The sequence below is a fragment of the Delphinapterus leucas genome, chromosome 9, assembly GCF_059928025.1.
Source record: "Delphinapterus leucas isolate spDelLeu-1000000601 "Yukka" chromosome 9, BTC_Dleu_Yukka2, whole genome shotgun sequence".
Lineage (NCBI taxonomy): Eukaryota > Metazoa > Chordata > Mammalia > Artiodactyla > Monodontidae > Delphinapterus > Delphinapterus leucas.
The window spans coordinates 6160192-6179721 of NC_143137.1; the positions used below are offsets into that span (position 1 = coordinate 6160192).

At 59.8% G+C, this 19530-nt stretch overlaps 1 protein-coding gene across 1 annotated transcript; it reads right to left on the reverse strand.

Annotated features, from left to right (window-relative positions):
* Positions 1–937: 937 nt before the first annotated feature.
* NOS3 (nitric oxide synthase 3) lies at positions 938–19133 on the reverse strand. Its single transcript, XM_022577796.3, has 26 exons — positions 18893–19133; positions 17501–17618; positions 17037–17185; positions 16665–16827; positions 15022–15113; positions 14788–14929; positions 14448–14587; positions 14170–14344; positions 13577–13678; positions 12872–13066; positions 12672–12745; positions 12351–12495; positions 12005–12109; positions 9113–9180; positions 8405–8521; positions 8127–8301; positions 6235–6367; positions 6029–6107; positions 5726–5913; positions 4999–5171; positions 4357–4567; positions 4180–4267; positions 3058–3179; positions 2093–2241; positions 1547–1741; positions 938–1458 (listed from the first exon to the last, which is right to left on the reverse strand). Exons 1-26 carry the CDS (start codon positions 19048–19050, stop codon positions 1297–1299), a joined length of 3618 nt encoding a protein of 1205 aa, XP_022433504.2. The 5' UTR covers positions 19051–19133; the 3' UTR covers positions 938–1296.
* Positions 19134–19530: the final 397 nt, after the last annotated feature.

A 19530-nucleotide genomic window follows, 5' to 3' on the forward strand; every position in this document is an offset into this window, starting at 1 on the left:
AGGGCACGCCGAGCCCTCTTTAAAGACCCCCATGGATGCTTTAGCTGGGCGGAACTTGGGAGTCAGTGACGAACTCGCCCCGGAGAAGAGAGAAAGGGTAGGAGAGGAGATGCCCAAGGCATCGGGAAACATGTCTTAGAGACAGTCCTCACACGGAGGGGCTAAGAGACAACTCTCTGTCCTGGAGTGGTCGCCTGGGAAGAAGTGCCCAAGTGACCTCAAGTGAGGGCAGAGCCAAGATGGAGGCCAAGCTACACATAAGGGAGCCATGAGGGGCTGGACCTGAAAGGCAGTAGGTTCTTTTTTTTTTTTTTTTTTGCGGTACGTGGGCCTCTCACTGTCGTGACCTCTCCCGTTGCGGAGCACAGGCTCCGGACGTGCAGGCTCAGTGGCCATGGCTCACGGGCCCAGCCGCTCCGCAGCACGTGGGATCCTCCCAGACCGGGGCACGAACCCGCGTCCCTTGCATCGGCAGGCGGACTCTCAACCACTGCGCCACCAGGGAAGCCCCAGTAGGTTCTTTAGACACATCTGGACTTTAGGTTCCCATGGGACTTGTGGAAGGGCATGGGGACTGGGGGTGGGAAGACTAGAGAGGCCTGACGTTTTCGGAGTTCACGTTGGTGTGACATCTGAGGAAGCGGGTCTGGCCCCTCGTCCTGTCTGAAACAAGCAGTAAAGTTTGCTCATGGCTGTGCTGCACAGCTTTGTGACCTTAGTCCTGGAATCCCCACTCCTGTCAGCTGACGACTGCACCTGCTTCTCAGTCCAGATCAGGGAGCAACACAGAACTGCCCGTGATTGGCTGGAAACCACCACTGTTCTCCAGGACTCCCTGTCAAAGAATTACCACCTCCACACTGTCTGCAAGAGTTCAAAGACAAAGCTTGTCATTCATTCTGTAACTGTGATTGACAGCGCTGGGTTAGGCATCTTAGTAGCTCTCATAACTTCTGATCTGGTCTCTTACGGTGAATCTTCAGTAATAAATATTTCAATGATTTAGAGATCAGGCTTCAAGATAAGATACTTCCGAGAGAGGTGAGGGGAATCTAAAATTCACCTAAATAACACAAAAGGGCTCTGGAATACCACTGCTGGGAGACGGCCTTCCAGATTTACTCAGACCTAGGGTAGGGAAACAGACCTAGACAAAGAGATATTCCCGGGGAATCAGGCCAGTCTCTGCAGACTCTGGACAGAGGTGGGGCGGCACCTCGGAGGGGAGGGAGAGGTGGCTGGTTCCGGTCTGACGGCCCCTCTCTCCGCGAACTGAAGCGGAAAGCAAGAGGGCTCTCAGGGACCAGGGGTGTCTGGGCCGGGCGGGTCGAACGCCCAGGGCACTGCGCCCCGCATATGCCGCTCCTGCAAGGAAAAGCTCTGGGTGCGTATGCGGCTTGTCACTTCCTGGGTGCGCAGCGTGAGCCCGAAAATGTCCTCGTGATAGCGTTGCTGATCCTGGCGGGGGAAAGAGGGCGGGAGATCAAAACCCAAGTCGGAGTTGCCATCGGGAGTGGGGGCGGCCCCCGGCCCCGCCCCTCCGCACCCGCAGCACGCCGATGACGTCGCCGGCCTCATCCAGCTCCATGTCGCCCTCTGTCGCCAAGATGCGCTGCACCGTCTGCAGGACGCTGGTTGCCATGGTGACATCGCCGCAGACAAACATGTGGCCCCGCTCGAGGCACAGCACGCGGTGCACCTCAGCAGCCAGCTCCGTCCGCAGGATGTCCTGCACGTAGGTCTGAGGGGAGGCGGGGTCAGGGGCAGACCCCGGCGGGGCACCTGGCAGGGAAGGGCAGGCCCCGGGGGGAGCGGGCAGGGCGGGTCCTGGGTGCGGGAAAGATACCCAGAGCACCTGGTGGGGCCTTGGTGCGCTGGGGTGGGGTCTCAAGGGACGGAGACAAGTAAGGGGCGGGGCATGGGTGAGGGTGGGTGAGACCCAAAGGGGCCTTGGTACGAGGGTGGAGCCGAGTGGGGGCGGGCGTCTGAGCGCCACTGGGTCGAGCGGAGGGTGCGCACTGCAGGGGGCGGGGCTGGTCTAGGCCTGGGCCTAGGCGCGCCGGGTTACCCCTGCCCCCTCAGGGTCCCGCACCTTAGGGCTGTTGGGTTCCCGGGAGAAGGCGGTGAGGACGCGGCCAAACACCCCGCGCTGCTGGGCATCCTGCACCTCCTCGCGGTAGAGATGGTCGAGCTGGGAGCACCGGCAGCCGAACACCAAGGTCATGGGGGCAGGCTGCAGCCCTGCAAGCATCACTGCGGCTTGGGAGAGCCCCCCAACTCCCTCCTGGGGACACAGCCCTAGTGACACCTCCCACTGGCTACCCTCACCCAGGCTGAGGGGCCCACCCTTTCCGGCAGAAACAACCACTCAGCTGTTTGGCCTCTAGGAGAGTTGGGATGCTTTCACAGAGATCCTGCCTGACACTGATTTACAGAGAAGCCGAAGGTCACAGGAGATGGTGACTTCCCTCTGGCGGCATGGACAGTAGTGACGCTGTGCTACGCCTGGGGCTTCTGACCCCATGCCCTTTGTACCATCCAACACTGCAGTCTGAGACTGTCTGGCCCCTTCCCTGCTCTAAGCCCATATTCTCCCACACCTTCAGTTCCTGCACTCTACACTTTCCTCTTAGTCACAAGCTCCCTTCTTTTGATTTACCAGCTCCCCTGGGCACCCCATGCCCAACCTAAACACCCTGTAGCTTCCTTGGGTCTCAGACACACCTAGGTGACCTCTGACACAGTCCAGAGTCCACCTGGGGCATATCTGTCTTCTGAGTCCCAGCCCCATCTTCTCCAGACATCCGGGTTCCCTTTGTTGCTAATCCAATCCAACACTACTTTGTGCTGGGCACCAGGAAGCCAGACCAACAGGGCACTGCCCTTGGCTCTAGGCCCCCGACCCCCTGGTCTAATAAACTTCTTTTCACCTTTGTGGCCCTGTTCCTTGCCCTCTTTCCTACCTGGTTCCTGCCTCCTAGCCCCCTGCTCTTTTGTGCCCCTAAGTTGTGTGACTCCCTCCTGCCTTCCAGTCCGTCCCTTGGGCCCCAGCCTCACCTTTGCTCTCGATGTCGTGTAGCCGCTCCTGCCAAAATCCCCGGAAGGGGGCGATGCCAGTGCCCGGGCCCACGAGGATGCAGGGCAAGCTGGGATCAGGAGGCAGCCGGAAGGAGGGAGCCCTAGCCAAGAGACCCTCCATCAGGCCCACTTTGTTTCCCCACATCCCCCATTCTTATCAACCTCAGCAGGGTTGAGAGAGGAGAACTCAACTTCCACTGAAAATGAGTTAATGCTTGTGTCTAGCTCATAGTAAACGCAAAGTGTTTAATAAAAGAACTCTGCTGATTGGCAGAAACTTCCTGGACCTGTGGTTTCTGGAGGTTGGATCAAAGGAAATAAAGCTTAAATTTGAATTGAAGAATGCTTTGATGTCTCAGTTCAGGAGATATAGAAAGTATGGGGGAGGGAAGGACAGACAGCCTTTTAGTTCATAATGGGTTCGCTGAGTGTCTTTGTTTTAAACCATAGCCTCAACATTGGCATTTGGTTTGTACTCACTAGATTGGCAGTTTATCTGTAATTTAGCCTGCTGGATGGGTTTGGGTCACTAGGCCTAGCTGGTGCCATCCTGGGAGCACTTCTTTGTCCCACCTGAGACTTCCAGCTCCTGGGCGCTGGATGGGGCAAGACTTCTGAACACAGCAGGAGGGAGGGGTACCCTGAGATCCTTCACTTTCCTCCAGTGCTCAGTGTTACTGTGGTAACCTAACCAGTTCTCCCCGGACTAAATGCGGATGGGGCACAGTTCCCAAGCACCCTGCCTGCCAACATCAGACTGACCCCAGAGATGTAGGGAGGGACACCGTACACCGTCTAAAAGCAACAGGGCCTGCTGGATCGAATCCCAGCCCCGTCTCTGGGAACTGCAGTTTCAAGATAGGACCCTAAGTCCAAATTAGTGAAAGGCCCCAAACTTAGCCAGAGTTGTGAAGTGGGTGCCCCGTCCTGGATATGTTAAGTGGGGCGTCCCTGCTCCCAATCACACCTTCACCAAAGCTTCTACCCTCACCCTGTGCAGCTGCCTGCCAATCCCTGCACCTGTCCTCGGCCATCCGTGACGCACTCTGCCACCCCTGCTTGGTGCCCCGCCTGCCCCCCTCCCCCGCAGTGCTCACTTACCCCCTGATGAAGCAGGGTACGGGGTCTCCAGTCTTGAGTTGGCTCAGCCACGTGGAGCAGACTCCATAGTGCAGGGGACCCAGCCCATCTAGGGGGTTGGGGAGGGAGGGGGCCAGTGAGGGGTCCATCCCGGGGTCACGGTGTGGTCCTGGCCCTGCCCCTGCTTCCCAGCCTCACCTTGGGTCCTGTATGCCAGCACAGCTACTGTGAGGTGGATCTCTCCTGGATGGGTGCTGGGTGCTGAGCTGACCGAGTAGTACCGGGGCTGGAGCAGGGGCAGCTGGGTGAGAAGCAGCGGGGCAGGCAGTGCCACGGATGGAAACTGCTCGAGCACCTCCAGCAGGGTGGGGCAGCGGAACCACTTCCACTCCTCGTAGCGCCGGGGGTCCTGGTGGGGGCAGGGGGCAGTGAGCTTGGAACCTGCTAGCCCTGCCTGATGACCTCCCTTCTTGACCCCTCCGGAGCTGAGCCTCCTGGGGTTTCTCCCTGCTCAGTAGTTCAGGCCAACAAACATTTCTTGAGCACCTTCTCCGTGCTTTTTTTTTTTTTTTTTTCATCCTTTTGGCTGTGCTGTGTGGCATGTGGGACCTTAGTTCCCCAACCAGGGATTGAACCCGCGCCCCCTGCTGTGGAAGCGCAGAGTATTAACCACTGGGCCGCCAGGGAAGTCCCCTCTGTGCTTCTTTAAGGCGAGAGAATTCAGAGATGAGTAGGAACTCCAGAGCTGGGTCTTAGAGCCCCAGCACGATAGCCAGGTGGGCTCCCCTCCTGGCTCGTCCTGCCTCACCGGCCCCTGCTCCCCACTGGGGTGGCCCCCACCTGGCTGAGGGTCTCGAGCTCTTGCTGTTCACTAGGCTCTTCAGCCAGGGTGCTGAGCAGTCGAAGAAGTTGAGGGCTGGGCGGGGAGGTGATGTCCAGGAAAAAGGTGAGAGCCTGGCGCAGCGTACACGGGGGCAGCCGGGGGTCCCGCACCCAGCCGGGAGGAGGGCCACCTGCGGGGGGGGCACGGGGAGCTCTGAGGAAGGGGCCAAGCCGGAATTGCATTGTCTGGGGAGTACAGGGGGACTAACCACCTCACGGTGTCTCATCAGAGGCCTGGCCCTCGAACAGTGGTGGTGGGCCTGTATGGGCAGCCCCTGTGAGTGTGAATGTGTGAGTGTGTGTGTGTGTGTGTGTGTGTGTGTGTTTGAGGGCCCCTGCTGGACTGGGGTGGTCTGGGCTTCTGCCTTTCCCCACCCAGCTTGTTTGAACTCCAGGAACTGGTGCAGCATAAGGTAGACCTGATGCCAGCTACAGAGCGGGCTAGGCTGTCGGGGGTGGGTGGAGTGGGGAAGCCTTTGAAAGGAGCCCAGAGGGAGGCGTGGCCTTCTGCGGGGGGGGGGGGTTGTCAGGGAGTTCTGAGAAGGGAGCCGCCCTCAGTGGACCTTCCAGCAACAAGGCCAGCCCGTCAGGAGGTGGCACAGCGCCTGTGAGTGGAGGTGGCCACCTTCCACCAGATCCTGAACCTGAGGGGACCCTGGGGACCAGAGGGATGGAGCCCCCTCACCTGGGCTGCCCTTCTCCAGCTGCTCCACTGCCACAGGCTCGGTGGGCGGCGGCGGGTCCTCCACGCGGCTCATCAGTGCCTCCACGAGCCCCGGCCGGTTGGGCGGGCAGATGCCTATGTGGTCCCCCGGCTGGTACTGGAGCCCCTCCTGGCTTCCCGTGTCCAGGCGCACCAGGATCGTGGCCCGGCTGGGGGTGGGGAGAGGGGGCAGTTACAGGAGGGCTGGGCAGGAGGGGGGCGGAGCCAGGGTCTGGGGCACGAGGGGCGGGGCCCGGCGTGGTGGGGCCGATTGGTCCTCCTCACGTGGACTTGCTGCTTTGCAGGTTTTCCACCAAGAGGACTGTGGCCTGGAACATCTTCCGCCTGTGCACGTGGATCAGGCCTGAGGGGCGGGGGACAGATGAGACAGAGCTGGAGCCGGGGACCCTGGCCTGGCCCCCGAGTGAGTCGGTCCCGGGCCCAGGGGGAGCTGGGGGTCCAGCAGAGTCAGGGTGAAATCAGGGCCGCACCTGGCAGCAGCTGGAGGCCCTCGGCCTGGGCGCTCAGCCGGTACCTCTGGCGTTTCCAGCTCCGTTTGGGGCTGAAGATGTCCTGGGCCGCGGCCTGGGCATCCTCCCCCACGCAGAACGTCTCACAGGAGGCCTGGGGGGGTGAGGAGGTGAGGGCGGAGGCCCTCCGGCCACCAGGGAGGGCCTGGTGGCGGGCAGCTCAGCGGTGCTGATGTGGGAGATGGAGCTGGGCCTGCTGGGGCCCCAGGCGCCACCTCCCATTGCTGGGGCTGCCGGAGCAGAGGCGCCCGTCTCAGGCTCGCACCTGTGGGACAGGCAGCCCCGGGGGCAGGAGGGAGAGTGGAACCGAGACGGAGGTTGAGACTGATGGCATCACGTCCTTCAGCCCATTTAGTGTCTTGGCCGCTGTGTTAGCTATTCCTTTGCATGTATTTTTGTCACGTCCACTCGTTAGTTAACCTGGTGAATGTTAATCTTGTGTCCCAAGGAGCACAGAGCTTGGCACACGGCAGCTTCAGCGAACGCATCTGCGCGTTCAGACCTGTGTTCACATTCTCACCCCTAGACTTAACAGCTTGCAGGCCTCCGTTTCCCCGTCTTCACACCTCCTTAGGGTCTGCTGAAGATTAAATGACATGCTAATATAAAGCCCTGAAGTGCTCCCGGAGTGGGCACGGAATTCCGGCGGCCTTGGGAGGGGTCTCCGGCTGGTCTGTCTTCCCCTGCACTGCACACCAGGGGCTAGAGGGGGCCCCTGGGGCAGGCCCCCTGGGAGGGCGTGTATCCTATTTGTTTCTGCTCAGGTGCAAGCCTGGCAAACCGCTTGGCCGGCCATCAGCTTGAAATCTAGGGCTAACCCATGACGGGTTGCTCCCATCCGTATCACCAGTGCTGTTAATCTTTCTTTTGTGTGTGTAAAGTCTTATATCTCTTCCTTCCTTCCCTGGCCCCCTCCCTTCCTTCCTACCCCCACTGCTCCCACCCTGCTGAGCTCAGAGCCTTCCTGCTCTGGCTGGATGCTCCTCCCGTTGGCCCTGTGTCTCTAAAGTGGTGTCCCCAGGCCTCATGCCCTCTCCTCCCTTCTCCTGTCCCACTCGCAGCTTCCTGCCGATTCCCTTGTCTGGATTCTTTAGTCTTGTTTCCCATTCCCTCTTCTTCTCCCCAGCAAACACTTCACCTGTGCTGGCCGGCCCTCCTGCTGGGATGCCCGCCTCCTTGCCATCAGTCCAGACCTGCTGAGCTCAAGCCTGGGGACCTTGGCGGGGCCAGCGCTGCCCTGGAGCAGTGTTAGGACTGCGAGAAGGAGGCCCGTTCAGCTCCAGGCGTGATCCCCAGACCAGGCAGAGCTGCTCTGGAGGAAGCCCAGGCTTAGGAAGTCGTGGCCCTGGGCTGGCCCCTCCTGTACTCCCCTAGCCTAGGACCCCCTCCGGTCCAGGTGCGGCCCCAAACCTGCCTAGCCTCTGACTTCCTGTAGTTCCTCAGCTTCAGCCCTCGCCTCTGACTAACCCTCTCTTGATCCTTCCCTTCTCCCTCCATCCTGCCCTGCACCCCTCCCTCTGTGCCCATGGGGGAGGGGGCGGGCAGCCCGTGCCTGCCTGAGGCTCCCACCTGCGCCTGCAGGGGCCCCTAGCTGTTCCACCCGTGCTGTCAGGGCCATGTCGTCCCTCACCACTCAGGACTCAGCCAAAAGGGCTGGCTGTGCAGTGGCAAAACGAGGGTGGATTTTGGAGGAACAGGAAGGGGCGAGAGAACCCAAAGAGTCCGGGCATCGGTGAGGGCCCCGCCTCCGTAGGTATGGCAGGTCTCGGGAGCAGATGTCCAGGCTGAAGTGACTCAGAATTGCGGGGGCAGGGTGGCAGGAGCGAGACGTCGGGACGGGCCCGGGGGCTTACCTGGAAGGCAGCCTGGGCCCAGCCGCGGAAGGCCTCCTCCTGGCCACACAGCTCATCGCCCTGGCCCAGCTGAAGCAGCCGCTCCCCTCCCAGCTCTTCCAGCCGCGTGTCCACCGCACGAGCAAAGGCGCAGAAATGGGGGTACGCCCGGGAGCCCAGCCCAAACACACAGAACCTGGGGTGCAGGGAGCCGTCAGCGGAGGCCACCTCGTCCCCCGCTCCCTGGGGCCCAGGCAGCTTCCCTCCCCCGTGGCTCCCCTCGCCGAGCCTCTCCGGACCTGAGGGTCCCCAGCGCCCCCGCGCTGTCGGTATTACTGGACTCCTTCCTCTTCCGCCGCCAGGAGGACACCAGCGGGTCTGAGCAGGAGACGCTGTTGAAGCGGATTTTGTAACTCCTGCAAGAGAGGAGGGAGATGGGGTGTCACAGGGGACTGGAGACCAGGCGGGGCCCAGACGCGGCCAGGGGACAGCCTCAGGGTCTCCGGAACAGGCTTGGGATCGGGGCTGCGGCCCCAGGGGGTCTCTGAGCCTCCAGGCCCTGCCTCTCCTCCTGTCTCTGAAGGAAACCTCAGGACTGGCGGCCCCTTAAAGCCCCGGGGCCTGGAGTTGGGGGGTCACAAGGAAGAGGGTGTCCTGAGGCTGCGTGAGGGCTGAGGCCTCCGCTAAGCTGTCCTCCAGCTTGTTGGGAAAATGAGTGCGGAGCTGTGGGTTTTTCTTTTTTTTTTGCGGTACGCGGGCCTCTCACTGTTGTGGCCTCTCCTGTTGCAGAGCACAGGCTCTGGACGCGCAGGCTCAGCGGCCATGGCTCACGGGCCCAGCCGCTCCGCGGCATGTGGGATCTTCCCGGACCGGGGCACGAACCCGTGTCCCCTGCATCGGCAGGCGGACTCTCAACCACTGCGCTACCGGGGAAGCCCCCTCCTTTCCTTTTGTGTCTCCAGATGCCTCCCTGTTCCCCCGCCCCCAAAACTCCCATCCCTACTCACTTGTGTTGCTCTGGCCGAGGGGAGCTGTTGTAGGGGCCCGACATCTCCATCAGGGCTGCTGCAAAACTCTGGTGAGGGCAAACATTGGCATCACGATTAGTTTTGTTTTATTTCAAACTATACAAAATTTCATACTACACTGGGCTGGCCCTTGTTATTATTATTATTTATGACCTTAAATTTTAATTTGTTTTGAACATTTCAAAAGAGAGGTATTGGCTTTTTGAAAACATTACAGAAGCGTGTAAAGTAATAAAAGAGAAACTCTACCCTTCCCTTCCCTCCAGTCTCATCCCCCAAGGCATGTGTACCACGGACAGATGTTAAACTTCCTAAGTTTATTTTTTAAAGTAAAAATGGGATCATATTATGTTTACCTGCTTTTTGTCAATAACCTATCATGGATATCCTTCCAGGTCAACACACCAAGATTGACCTCATTCTTTTTTTTTTTTTGGCCGCACTATGTGGCTTGTGGGATCTTAGTTTCCTGGCCAGGGATCAAACCCGGGCCCCCTGCAGTGGAAGCACAGAGTCCCAACCACTGGGCTGCCAGGGAAGTCCCAGACCTCATTCTTTTGAATGATTACATAGCATCCCATCATTTGTAGGTACCATGGAGACTTCCCCCTGCCTGGGGATATCTGGATGGTCTAGGCACAATGCTCGAACACTCATATACGCCTGTTTCCTCCTTTGCATATTTCAGTAGGGTAGTCCTTAGAAGTGGAACCGCTGAGTCAGAGGGTTTAAAAGCTTGGTGGCGTGGTCAGACGGTCCTGTAGCATCAGGATAGAGGAATGCTCTTTCCTCAGTCCTGTCCACACTGGATGTGACCAGTCCAATCTGATAGGTGGGAAATGGCTCTCAGTCTCCCTGCATTGCCTCGATCCCTAGTGGCACTGATGCCTTCTAGAAAGCTGAGTCTTATTATATGCTACCACGGAAATAGCTTAGAACCACACACGACAATCTTTACACAGGAAAAACCAAAACGCAGCAAGTTATCCTAGGGTTAACTGCAGATGCATTTAGACGGTGAGTCTACAGGTTCACTGTAATTAGCACGTGCTACCTTAATTTTATTTCTTTAACATTTTCTTGAAGTGTAATGTACATACAGAAAAGCACCCACGTTGTAAATGCACAGCTTTACAGATTAGCGTAAACTGAACCTACCCGTGCAATCAGCATCCCAGCAAGAAACGTCACCAGCGTCCTAGAAGTCACCTTGGTGTCGCCCCCCCCCCCGTTACTCCCCACCCCCTCTCTGGGGTAACCACCCGCTCTCCTGATTAAAAGCCCACGGAATTGTTCTGCCTCTTCCTGAAGCTGATACAAAGTGAGCCCCATGGTCTGATTCTTTCGTGTCTGGCTCCTTTCCCTCTGCGTGATGTTTGAGATTCATCTGTTTTGTTGGGTGTGGTTGTATTTTGTTGTGTGTGGTTGTATGTTGTTCACCCTCATGGCCGCACTGCATTTGAATAGACCACGATGTATTTATCCATTCTACGGCTGAGAGTCATTTGAACTGTTTCCAGTGCGGGGATATCATGAACAGCGCTGCTATAAATATTCTTGTTTGTGTTGTTAGTAAATATATACCATTTTCTGTAGGGCAAATTCCTAGGCTTGCTCCATTTAGAAACATGTGAGGTAGAATGTACACACATCGAAATGCACGGAACTTAAGGGTGCAGTTCAATCGGTTTGGCTGTACGCAGTTTCATTTAAAAAAAAAAAAAAGTTAAACATAACATCTACCCACTGACCTAGCAGTCCCACTCCTAGGTATTTATCCAAGAGAAATGAAAACATAAGGCCACAAAAGCCTTGTACAGAAATGTTCATAACAGCTTTATTCACAATAGCCAAGCGCTGGAAACGGCCCAGGTGTCTGTCAGCAGAGAAGGAGAGAAATAAACTGTTCATGCCATGGGCGTGGCTCAGTCATGGAGAGGAATGAGCCACTGAGTCACTCAGCAGCGAGATGAACCTCCAAAGCGGGGGGAGTGAAAGAAGCCAGAATACCGTGCTCCCCTCTCTATGATGTTCTAGACCAGGCGACAGGAATCAGGATGGTGGTCGCCTTTGGTGGGGAGATTGAGAGGTGGATTGACTTGGGGAGTTGACAAGGGGGACTTGTCTAAGTGATGGAAGTGTTCTCTGTCTTGATGGGGTTGTGGGTCACATGGATGTAACTATTACTTTTATACTAAAAAAACTTAGTGACTCTAGTTTCTTTAAAAGGCAGATCAGAAGCAGGGCTGAATGGGCAGCGAGGCAGGGGAGAAGGCTTCCATGAGCATTCTGCTCTAGGGGACTTGAGGAGGTACTTAGCGCTAAGAAGGCATTTAGAAACAGAAGCAGATAGGGGCTCCAGAAATGAATGTTCCTGGGGGCGGCCAGAGACAGAGAAGCAGGAAGGACAGTGATTAACAGGAAAGGATTCAGTGGTGGGACTCCAGTTTGTTCCTTTCAAGATTTGTTCAGAAAGTGAAGTTGCCTAATCTCTGTTGGCATCTGAGCAGTGCTCTTTTCTTTTGTGAAGAGAAGAAGAAATGACAAAGTGAGATCTCGCTTTAAGTGCCGTCTTTCCCATTTGTCAGTGCCTGGCCAGCCAGGAAGTGCCTTCCATGTATTAAACACTTGCTCTGATAATGGAAATGACTTGGGGACCCAGCTAAGCAGATGTGTCTGTGTGGGGGGGGGGGCAGCCGCAAGGGTGGGCCTGGAGTGTGGCGTGTGTAGGCCCTTGGGTCCCAGTGGACTGTCCATGCTCCTACTCTCACGGCATCTCCGCTTTCCATCATGGGGTTGGGGGTCCTGCCCAGCCATTCCAATTCTGAGTCTCCCTTCGTTCCCAGCGGCCCCTTTCCTGGCAGTCCTCACCTCTCCATTCTCTGGGGGATCGCCGTTCCCAAAGGTGCTGGTCACCACCAACACCAGCGTCTCGTGCTCCAGGGACACCACGTCATACTCATCCATGCACAGGACCTGTGGGCAAGGAGAAGACCATGTCCTGGGGACCTGTGCTGCACTGCTCTGGTTGTTTTTTATTCTAGTCCTCCCGGCAGGGCAAGATTCAGGCCCCGACTCGATCCCTGAATCCCTGAGGATCCCGGGGTTCCTCGTGGGCCCTGCCTTGTGACCCTCTCCTGTTCTCCAGGCTGTGTCTGAAGGTGGGGGCAGAACCCCCCCTTCTTTTCAGATCCCTGCCCTCTGGGCTCAGTCCTACCCGAGGGTCGAAGGCCTTCCGGAAGAGCCTCCCCAGTTGCTGTGCGTAGCTCTGGGCCCGGCCGGTCTCGGAGGCGTACAGAATCGTCGCCTTCACTCGCTTCGCCATCACGGTGCCCATGAGTGAGGCAGAGATCTTCACCGCACTGTGGGCAAGGGTGGGGTGAAGGGGTCCCAGGCGCACAGAGACGGGGCCTCCCCAGGCGCGTGACCCAAGCAAGGTCTTGGTGGGTGTGGAGGGGTGGAGTGCCCAGACCACTGCTGGCGATGGGGGGAGGGTCTGGGTATGTGGGAGGGAGGGCAGCACTCCCAGGGAACCTACTTGGCCACTTCCTTAAAGGTCTTCTTCCTGGTGATGCCGGTGCCCTTGGCTGTGCTCCCCTTCCAGGGGTCTGGCTACAGGGAAGCGATGGGGGGGGTGGGAGTGGAGGGAGAGGTAAGGAGAGAGAACAGAAGGTTGGAGGCCCCTGGGGCTGCTCAGTCAGAGCTGGCATGGTGGGCAAGAGCCAGTGGGGTGGGCACCTGGTAGCGGAAAGCAGGGGACAGGACATAGTTGACCATCTCCTGATGGAAGACTGGGGTGAGGCTGCCCGAGATCGGGGGCACGATCCAGGCCCAGTCAGCAGGGCAGCCCCCCCTGGCCTTCTGCTCGTTCTCCAGGTGCTTCATGAAGGAGGCCGTGGCAGCGTGGTGGTCCACAATGGTCACTCTGGCGAGCTGGGGTGAGGGACGGGCTTAGACTCAGCCCACAGACCCTGCGCTTCCGTCACCCCAAACCTAACATCTACCGTCTTCCCTGAACCAGTGTCGCCCCTAACTGCGGCACGCGTGGTCAGCAGGCAAAAGGAGCTCCAATCTGTGTTCTCGGTATGCCTCCCACACCCAAATAGCCGAAACTCTCGGACCACACAGAAGTACTCAGCAGGCACTAGCTTCCTCCAATGACAGTGCTCAGCATGCCCTCGTCCTGGAATTAGAGTTTCCAGGATCCAGTGGGTCCCACAAACTGCAATACCCAGTATGCCCTGGGGACCAGAATAACCGAGCATGCGCTCATCAGTTAGGTTCCCATAGTTACAGCGCCTGGGACAGCAGGTCCGGCGCCCCCGTGGCGCTCAGACTTGGGAACTCCTTCCAGCTTTCTCCGACCCCCGGCCCAGTCTCTAAGTGCCTCCCTCTCTTCCAGCCCCGATCCCTTGTGCTCCTGGCCAGTCGGGGCCTGTGTACCTGGTAACTGTGCAGCACAGCCAAGTTGATTTCCACGGCTGCCTTGTCTTTCCACAGGGATGAGGTGGTCCGGGTATCCAGGTCCATGCAGACGGCCACGTCCTGAGAGCAGGGGTGCGCGGCAGTGGTTGGCAGGGGGCGGGGGAGGGTGGGTGAAGAACATCTTTGTCTCCGGCTCGTGAGTGGAAGGGGTGAGGGCGGGTGGGTAGCCAGCAGGAGGCCTGAGTGCTTCACTTGGGGCTGATTCAGGTTCCTGCCTGCAAAGGCACCACAGGGCAGAGAGGGACCCTGGGGCCGGCCACATCTCAGCCCCGGGACTTAATTTCTCATCTCTAAAATGGGTTTTACCATGTTTTGAGTCAAAATATGCTTTGAGAAACTGACAAAAGCTACAGTTACAGCACCTATCCCCAGAAAAATAACTGCATCTTCGCACGCAGGCACATAGCCCCCTTTGCCCTGACCTTGGTGGTTCCAGAGCCCTCCTCTGCAGTTCTAGATCAGGAGGCCGACCGGACCTGACCTTGTTCAGATTCTCCATGTTGCCGACATCCTATACGTGCCCCCAAGACCCCCGCCCCACAGGTCCTCACCTCCAGGATGTTGTAGCGGTGGGGATCACACAGGTTCCGCATGCCAATCTCCGTGCTCATGTACCAGCCGCTGAAGGGGGCTGCAGGGAACTCCAGGCCCCCAATTTCCAGCAGCATGTTGGACACTGCTGGGAGGGCGTACCAGCGCAGGCCCAGGGCCGAGAACCACTCCAGCCTGGGGGCGTGAGGGCGTGGGATCAGCCCTGTGGAGCCTTGCCTACCGGGCCACCCCCTGGGCAGCCCTCTCCTCGACCCGTCCCGGCCCCTCTCGTGCTCACGTGGGGTGCTCCAGGGGGACCTCGAGGACCAGTTCGGAGGGCAGAACAAAGAGTTCTGGAGCCTCATCTGGGGTCTGGAGCAGCAGGGGTAGCACATCAAAGCGGCCGTTTCCTGGGGTCCAGCCATGCTGGATGCAGAGCTGCGGGCAGAGGGGCCGGAGATGGGAATGAGGGGCCCAGCCTTGTGCCCTCCTCAGGGACCTCCTTCTTTGGCATCTCCCATCCTTTGTCTCAGTGAGGTCTCCTCTCCCTGCTGCGCTGACCGCTCTTTGGCTGGACCCTTTGTCCTCCTCCCAGAGCCCTCGGGCTGGCCTCCCCGTTCCCACCTGCCCACGCCCACCTCGGTGACCTCCACGTTGGCCGGGTCCCCCCTCACGGAGCCGTCCTGCTGCCTGTAGCCCGCGTAGCGTACCAGCTGGCTGTTCCAGATGCGGAAGTCTCCGCGGCCCGGAGCGCGCTGGGGGAACACCGTGACGGCCGAACTGACGTGGGGACGAGAGCTGGTCAGAGCCCAGGTTCACTGCCTGTGCCTGGGGGAGGGGGTGGGGTCTCGGGCAGGGCGGGGGGCACTCACCGGAGGTTGCCCCGGTTGGTGGCGTACTTGATGTGGTTGCAGATGTAGGTGAACATCTCCTGTGCAGAGCTGCAATCCCGCGCATCAAACACCTGAGCCATCCGAGGCAGGGAGACAGGAGGGAGATGGGGGTCTTGAGTGTCAGCCCCAGGAGAAGGCAAGGACGCAGGGCAGGGACTAGTGACCTTGTCTGCAGCCTTCGAAGGCTGCGGGGGGTGGGTCACAAGCTGTGAACCATGGTTCTTTCTCCTCTCGGGAGCCTCCCTGACCATTTGCACCCACACTGACCCTTCCTGCCCTGCACCCCACACACCCGGTGTAGTCTGGCCTGTTCCTTATCTGCTTGCCGGGGTAAGGGTCTCCCCATCCCTACGGAAGCTGACTCGGCACCTGGTACAGAGGAGGGACCCAGTCACTGCCAAGCTGATGATCGGGGTAGGGCACCAAATGACGGGGATGCTGCCTGGGGGTGTGGGTGGCGAGTTCCCCATTTCTCATGGTGCTCAAGCAAAAGCAGGTGACCCCAGCCAGTCTTCTGACTCTCCCTGAGCACACTGGTGATGGGAAGGGGGGTGGCTGCAGTAGGTGGCCTCTGGGGACTCTGCCCATCCTGACATTCCGAAGCAAGGAGGAGCCATCCTGACTGGTGGGGTGGAGGCCCCAGCAAGGGGCTGGGAGGTCCCTTTCCTGCTTCAGGGAGGAGGGGACTCGTGTTGGTGATAGGGGCAGCGGTGACAGTGGCTGGCCTGGGGCCAAGAGCAGGGTCAAATACGGAATCTCTGATGGGTTCAGAGTTGAGCTGGAGCTTTGAACAACTTAAAGCGTTTTGTTAAGTGTCAGACAGGATTGTTCTGATTTTATTTGAGCCTCCTTTGGGATTTACCCCGCACATGGCTCTCTTCCAAATTCTCTGGTGTCCGGTTACAACTAAGGAGGCCAAGGTCATGGATCCATTTCCCCTGTGGGTCAGCTCGCTTCTGGTAGAGCCGGGCCACAGGCTGTTCCAGTAGCCCACGGGAGCTTGAGTCACATGGCGGGGTGTGTGAGGCCCAGGCTCTGGGGGACTGGGAGGGAGCAGTGTGTTTGGGGTGAGGACGCTGGGCTGGGCAAGCAGGGGTGTTTTTTTTTTTTTTTGCGGTACGCAGGCCTCTCACTGTTGTGGCCTCTCCCGCTGCGGAGCACAGGCTCCGGACGCGCAGGCTCAGTGGCCATGGCTCACGGGCCCAGCCGCTCTGCGGCATGTGGGATCCTCCTGGACTGGGGCATGAACCTGTGTCCCCTGCATCGGCAGGCGGACTCCCAGCCACTGTGCCACTAGGGAAGCCCGGGGGCCTTTTTTGGAAGACTCTCTTGTTGCTCTGACCATACCCCCCCGGGATCACCGCTCAGCTGTCCTCACCTACTCAGTGCGTCCCTCTGTCCATCTGGGTGATCCTCCCCCCCCAGACAGCCAAGGCGCTGCTATGGGGCTTAACGACCAGGTGGTAGCTGCTGGGCTGTGGGCTCCCCTGGGCTGGAGGGAATGGGCGGGGTCTCCCCACTGCTCGGGAACCCCCCGGGAAGCCTCAGGAGCCGTCGCACCCCATGTTTTCCTCTCCTGTGTCTCCCTGTCCCCACATTGGGTGCTGCCTAGCCAGCCACACCTGCAGCTTCCCCCACTGGATCCGGCCCACGCAGCGGGGGGCGTTGCGCCAGGCCTGCTTGGCCCCGAACACCAGCTCGCTCTCACGAAGCTGGTAGGTGCCCGTGGCCGCCACCTCGGCTTCCACTTCCTGAAGCCGCTCCTTGTGAGCCTGGGAGCCGCTCCTGGGGAGGAGAGGGGAGCAAGAGGAAGCCGTGGGCGGGGGAGGGCCCCCAGGCTTGGTGAGGGTTTGGCGAGGGTGGCGGTGTTGAGCTCCGGCCCCACGTGGTACCGGGATGGGGGGAATGCGAGGGGCCCCGGGGGAAGGGTCACCTGCCTCTAGGTCTTAGCAGGAGTGGGCTGAGGGTGGGCTGCGGGTCTGGGGGAGGCTTGCCTCTTGATGGAGCTGTAGTACTGGTTGATGAAGCCCCTGGCCTGGCTCAGCAGCTGCTCCGGGGGCGGAGGGCCCTGGGAGGGTCGGCTCTGCAGTTTCCGTGGAAACACCAGGGAGCCCAGGCAGCGTCTGGGGGTGCAGGGCCCGTCCTGGGTCGGGGTGGGGGGTGGTGGCCGAGAGAGCAGGGAGCATCAGATCAGGACCAGATCGGGGCTGGGGGGCAGGGCCTGGAGGCAGAGTCTGGGGCAGAGGGAGGGAGGGTCCTGGGAGGTGTGCGTTGGGCCCCCCCACCCCCCAAGACTGGACATAGCCAGGAGGTTGGGCTGGGTTAGGGAGGCTGAGAGCGCACGTTCCTTAGCTCGTCAGGTTCTTCCCGGTCTCCTCTCCCTTTGAGGGGACGGGCCTCAGCCATGTTGACCTTGACTTGGGAGACGGGGGCGGGGGGGGGGTGCTCCAGGCCTTACCTGCTGTGACTGCGCACACAGAGTGTCGTAGGTGATGCTCCCCGCCTCCCAGTTCTTCACGCGAGGGAACTTGGGCCCCTCTGGAGGCCGGGTTAGCTGGGGGCTGTTGGGAGCCGGGCTAGGGTCATGGGAGAGAAGTGTGTGACCCTTTGGACGTGCCCCAGAGACCTCTCCGACAGCATTGATCATCCAGTGATTGCTTGCTTGCTTGCCACGTGCTATCTCACCCTTCCTCCCAGCCCTCGCAACAGCCTTGGAAGGTGAGCAATATTGCACCCCGTTTACAGATGAGAGATCTGAGGCTCAGCGAAGTTAAGGATCTCGCCAAGGGTGGCACAGGCAGAGCTGCCGCTTCTCCACCCAGGCCCGCCGCACTCCTCTGGATGCTCAGCGAGACCCTGGGCTCCCGGGGCTGCGGCGCTGGGATCCTGAGGCCCTGGCCCAAGGCCGGGTCCTCATCCCCACTGCCTCCTCTGGACATGGGGTGTCCAGCCCCCTGAGGTTGAGATGAGCCCGGCCTGGAGGGGATGGAGCCCCAGGAAGCCCCTGCAGGGATTCCTCAGCCCAGATTTCCCTCCGGCCTCAGAGGCCTTATCACTTCCTCCCAGGGCTGCCAGCCCAGCCTCAGGGAGGAAGGGAGGGACGCAGGCCTCCCCGCGTGCGCCTGTGCGGCCAGGCCCCCGGCCCCTTCGCCCTTCTGTGCAGAGCTGCCTGCAGCCCGGCCACCCCGGCTGGCCTGTCACCCCACCTGGCCTCGGGCTGCGTCCTTACTCTCTCCAGGGACCTCTGTCCCGGGGGCGCCCCTGCTGGGGTCTGGGGCTGCAGGGTCAGTTTGGGGGTTGATGGCCAGTGGGAGGAGGGGTCTGGAGCAGGGGAAAAGGGCCTAGCTGTTCTCTCTTCTCAGTTCCTCCCGAGGGCCTCAGTCTCTCCCCCGTCCTCTCATTCCCTTGTACCTACCTCTCCCCAGCTCCTTTCCACTCCTGTTAAATAATCATGGCTGTTTGTCGGTCTTGCCGTGAACTAGAAACTTAACAACAACTCCATGGGGTCAAGTACTGCTATATCCATATTTTGTATAAACGGAGGTTCAGAGAAGTTAAGTAACTTGCTCAAAGTCAAACAGCTCTTGGCAGCAGAGCAGCATTCAGACCCTGGCCATTCACACCTGGGAAGCTGGCACCCTTACCCTCGACCTTCACCTGTTGCCTGCCGGCCCGGATCCCGGTCTCTTTTCTGAGCCTCCCTGACCATCTTGTTCTGTCCACGCTGACAGCCGTTTGGGTTGGCGACCTGGCCCTCCTGACTGGGCTGCAGGCTCCAGCCCTTCCAAGCTGGGCCTTTAGGCCTTGACCTGCCCCCCTGCCACCTGTTCCTAGCCTCCGCAGCGCTCACCTGTGGTCTGGCGCGGGCGGGGGTGCGGGTGCCGGTGCCCGGCTGGGCTCGGGTGCTGGGGAGGCCGGGCCCTGTTTGCTGCACAGCCCGAGGCCCAGCCCTAGCCCCAGGCCGCAGGGTGGCCCGGGCTCCTGGCCCACGCTCTTCAAGTTGCCCATGTCGGCTTCGGCAGCGTCTGCTCTGTGGCTCCCGGCAGAGCCTCAGCCTTTTCCTTAGGAAGGGGAGGGGGCAGTGGGAGGGGGCTCTCCACTGCTGGCCCTCGCCCCGCCCCTGTCCCACACACAATGGGACAGGAACAAGTCCGGCTGGGAGGCTCGAAAGCCTCGGCTCCGTGCCCGCAGGCCCGGAGGGTGGAGGGCCGGACGCCTGGGTTCCGCTCTGAGGACGAGGGAAGATAAGTGGGAACCCAGGTGCTGGCAGACCCCTGGGGCCGGAGTGCAGGAGCTGGGGTGCAGGGGAACGGTGGGGTGGGCTAGCCAGAGCGCCAGCAAGACCCTTCTGTGGTATCTGACCAGAGGGCAGGTCTTCCACCTCACCCTTGCTGGCCTTGCCCTGAGGGGTCAGACAGAAGGGGGGCACTGGGGCAGTGGCCGGCGACGAGTCCCTGCTCTTAGTGACCACAGGGACCTCTAGGGTCA